Here is a 4,277-nt window from a genome sequence, read left to right on the forward strand (position 1 = left end):
AATATGTCCACTGAAGTACGTTACGTAAATGTCATTCGTGAAGTAGGATCAAATAACCAACTATGCCTCTTACTTAGAATGTGTTAAAGAGCATGAACAGCGGAAGAAATGTTTACGCGCGGCGGAAGACGTGAACTTGAATGTAGAAGCTATTACGAAATTGGTGGTGGAAAATATACGTAAGAAACACCTAGAATGCGATGCAACGTAAAAGGAACTATTATTGAGGCGGATATGGAAAAGATTAATGGTCTGGATTGGCTAATTTTCTATCAAAGTCAAAGAGAAGAAGCTTTACGACAAACAACCGCGGTCATTAGATACTTCTTGACTAACGAAAAGATCGATGCGACGCGAAAAGTATTTAACAAGGTAATTCAGCGCAGTTTATAAATAATTAATTAATTTATTTTTAGTTAAACGGTAGTTGTTTTTATATTAACGGTATTATTTTTATGTTGCATAGATCCCATCAGATTCGATAGAATCAGTGAGTACCCAATTATGGACTGCACACTCACGAATCTTACGATACCTAATAATTTGTCGAAGAAAGCGGCTGCATCGATAAGAGACTACCTTTATTATAAAACGTATCTTGACGCTCAAGAAGGTTTCGGCAAATGGTTCTCGCAAAATCGTCACGGTAAACCTACGCCACCGGAAGAGTTGCCGATGTATGCCACGTTCACGGAAAAGGTTGCGTCCGATCCCAGAAAGACGCAGTACAATTCAGAATTCGAAAGATGGAAATCTACGATGCAGCATACGAAGGTGCGCGAAAACATTAATGCAAAATATAATAGCACAAGCGAAACCGAATGCGGGGATCTAAAATCAGGTTGTGAAACAATTATTATTTAATGTTTTATTGTTTCCCGACAGCGGCTGGCTCGTCGATTCATTCGGTTATGTCCGAGATGAACGAGCACAACAGTTACATTCAGCTGGCTGACATACTTGCTTCCGAGCAACATGAGCTGTACAAAGTATGTATAAACAGTAAAATAACTATCGTAACACATTTAAATATAAGTTTTATAAAAAGCATATATATTAATACATTTATTGTCTTTATAGGTATTTTCAAAGGAAAGATTACACGAGATATTTAAAAAGATCTGTGAATTTTCTCTCGTCTTAAGACCAAAAGAAAGATCCTTGGGGATATTCGAAATCAAATATGTAGATAATGTATTACTGTATAAACTATTTTGTTATGTATACCAAGTTTTTTTCTCCATTGCTTAATTTCTATTCGCCTCCCGACTCGACGTATATGTTACTTATTATAAGATATATTGTTTATAAGATATAAATAACTCCATGAGGGGTAATCACAGTCTTATCATTGCATGACTATCGTAGTTTTAAGATTGTATAAGATATATTGTTTATAAGATATAAATAACCCCATGAGGGGTAATCACAGTCTTATCATTGCATGACTCTATCGTAGTTTTAAGATTGTTGCATAATAACCAACGACCTGTAATTCGCCGGCAATAGGCAACGAAATGACTAGGGGTATAACCAATGACACCTGCTAATCTAAAAAATAAAAGAGTAATTATAATACTGCACTTCTTTTAATTAATTGATGCCTGTGGACTGTGCTTACCTATATTTTTTCTCCAAATGCAGAACAATCGGAAAATCACCTAGAGTACATTGCATTCCAGCAGTCATTTGGATTCGTGGTCTTATGTCAAGTTCGATGAAAATGTGGAAATTAGTCATATTAATCTCCGTGGCAATTCCTTTACACCCTTCTTTACGACATCTGATATTGGAAATACGTGAATGAAATTGTATAGCTTCTTCCAACGCCCCGAATCCTTTTCTTTCAATCGTTCTATGATTCACAGAAAGAAATGGAATAGTCTGTACTTCAGAATTGCAAGTGGGATTATTACATTCGTATGTTTTAAATAGACTCGGTTCGGAATCAAATACTTCACTCCAAATTGTCCCGATATTATTCTCTGCATTTAAAAAATATGGATTGAGTGAAGTTGTCGCTTTTGTTCGTTGAACAATTGGGTAAAATTTTCGCAGAATCAAGAATCGTCGAAGAAAAATGTCTTTTGTTGGTCCTTTTTTCATAAAAGCATGAACCAATTGCAATGTCTCGTTGGTAGATGATTGAACTGTCGAGCAATAAACTGGATCATCAAGGGCACCGAAATGAAGTATTTGAATGGCTGCATCAATTCCACATGTATTTTGAACAAATGTAGTTTTTCCTTCGAATTTTACTGGTTTTGATATAAGACCATTTGGCAGCAAAAATCCTTTTTTCTGTGACACTTTCATTTGATTAATGACTTTTATTCCGGGTATGGTTTAAAATAATAACTTGGTGGTGCTTGAGGTTTGCCACTATTATTACTAATTATTGTGTTTTTCTTGTCCTTTTTTTTTTATCTTTGTCAGGATCTGTTTTGTTGTTTTCTTTAATCAATAGTTCTTGCTCATTTGGATTTATAATGTTTGCATATGAATGGTCAAGTAGTGGTGTACTCGAAAAAGCAGGAGTCATAGAAACTGGTGAAGAGATATTATCAACAGAGAGTGACTGATCTCATTGAATACTCCGCTTATTATCCAGAAATAAATTATTATCAATAAGCTCTACCATATCTTTACTTTCTAAATTTAACAATTTGGAAACAAATGTCGGGTTTTGTAGGTCTTCAGTTTTAGCCTCAAATTCAGAATCATGTTGGTTATCGGACAATTGTTGGTAGTTGGTGAAACCGCCATAGATACAATCACCATCAGCATATTCCAACTTGCTCCGTTTTAAATTTGAATTGTCAATTTGATGAATATTTTTGTTGTGTGATAAGTCCACAATTATTTTAGATTGGTCACTTAGTGTTTCCACATTTCTTTGCTAGACTAAAGTTTCTTGATCATTTTCGAATAAAATGTTATTTTCATTGACTAACCCTCCCCATAATTCACGGGATCTGAAAGCTTGGAGCTGACTCCACGTTAGAATTTGTTAAGTTTGACTCATTGTGATGTTCTTCAGTTTTGAAACTGGAATCTGTGGGTACAGGTACAAGTAGTCTTTGCATATTAAAGTGTTTTAAAATTGGAGCGAATAAATTTGCAGCACCAATCAAATCATCTACATGCACTCTTAAGAAACGATTCACGGTTATTGGTTTAGAGAAATCTTTGAAAACTTTATCCTTTAAATCGGCAAAATATCCCTCCATATATGCTGTTGATGCATGCTTTTTTTTATTTGGCACGATAGCGGCAGTCCACAGCGGAAATTCTTTAGCTATTCTTTCAATCTGATCAACAAAATTAGGTAAATAAAAGCCATTTATTTCTATTCCAGTTTCCTCCTTAAGATTCTTAGGTTTGACCATATTTATTCGAGTTTTTATCCACCGATGAGTGGTAGTTAAATTCGTATCACTGGGTTCAATCATCTCAATGGTGTCTTGATGCTTCTTCTTGCAAGAAGTTGCCGAAGTCTCTAGTTCTTGAATTATAGGCCCTCGTACGGATATAAATTTTTCAAGAGTTTGCCTTGCTTCTTTAACCGACAGTTGAAACTCTGGTAAAATAATAATTGTATTTTCGTAAGGCTGGAGCGCTACTATACATGTTAACAGCATGATCCGTTTAAACTCCTCAACAGATTGACAGTCAATCATTAGCGCAATTGTGCGAAGGTAAAAACTTTTCAAGTATGGATGTTTCTGATTTTTAATGCATTCCCATTTGGCACAAAAAAGCATTACGTGAGCTACGTCTACTCTTAAGAATGTAGATGGTTGCCATTAATCGCACTTTTTATCTCCTTTTGTTGCTGATAAAAACAACGAGTCAACATAATCTTTGATTGTCTGTCGGTTAAATGCTCCACATAGAGCTACCAGCAAAGCACGAGAATAATCACAATGAGCCTCGTTTGGTGGAGAAGCCCCCATACGCAGCCAGCTTTTGAGCCAATATTCAATAAATTCCGTATTATGCTTCTCTGACAACATTTGATTCACTGCCAATGTTGTTTGTTCAAAGTTTATAGTTATTGAATACAAAAATATGTGACTTGATTTTCGGTTTAGACAAGTTTCAAACTTTTTTACCAGACTACCAGTTGCATCTATACAAATTTGAGATTTGTTCTTGGTAACACGACAGTATTCTTGATAGACATGAAGCTGAGCTGGGGTACAATAGAACACGTGAAATGGATTAGAACCTACTTCACGAATGACATTTACGTAACGTACTTCAGTGGACATATT

The 4,277-nt window shown here is 35.3% G+C and overlaps 1 protein-coding gene across 2 annotated transcripts; it reads left to right on the forward strand.

Moving 5' to 3' along the window:
* The first annotated feature begins 9 nt into the window (after positions 1 to 9).
* LOC112462796 (nuclear pore complex protein Nup107-like) lies at positions 10 to 1,267 on the forward strand. Of its 2 annotated transcripts, XM_025028825.1 has the most exons (4): positions 10 to 372; positions 467 to 774; positions 886 to 989; positions 1,081 to 1,267. In XM_025028825.1, exons 2-4 carry the CDS (start codon positions 747 to 749, stop codon positions 1,249 to 1,251), a joined length of 303 nt encoding a protein of 100 aa, XP_024884593.1. In that variant the 5' UTR covers positions 10 to 372; positions 467 to 746; the 3' UTR covers positions 1,252 to 1,267. The 2 variants fall into 2 exon arrangements, with proteins under 2 accessions (XP_024884593.1, XP_024884591.1); XM_025028823.1 differs by lacking the exon at positions 1,081 to 1,267 and having other exon boundaries at positions 886 to 1,043.
* The last annotated feature ends 3,010 nt before the right edge of the window (positions 1,268 to 4,277 follow it).

The sequence above is a fragment of the Temnothorax curvispinosus genome, unplaced genomic scaffold (assembly GCF_003070985.1).
Source record: "Temnothorax curvispinosus isolate PA1 unplaced genomic scaffold, ASM307098v1 QBEX01012748.1, whole genome shotgun sequence".
NCBI classification, from domain to species: domain Eukaryota; kingdom Metazoa; phylum Arthropoda; class Insecta; order Hymenoptera; family Formicidae; genus Temnothorax; species Temnothorax curvispinosus.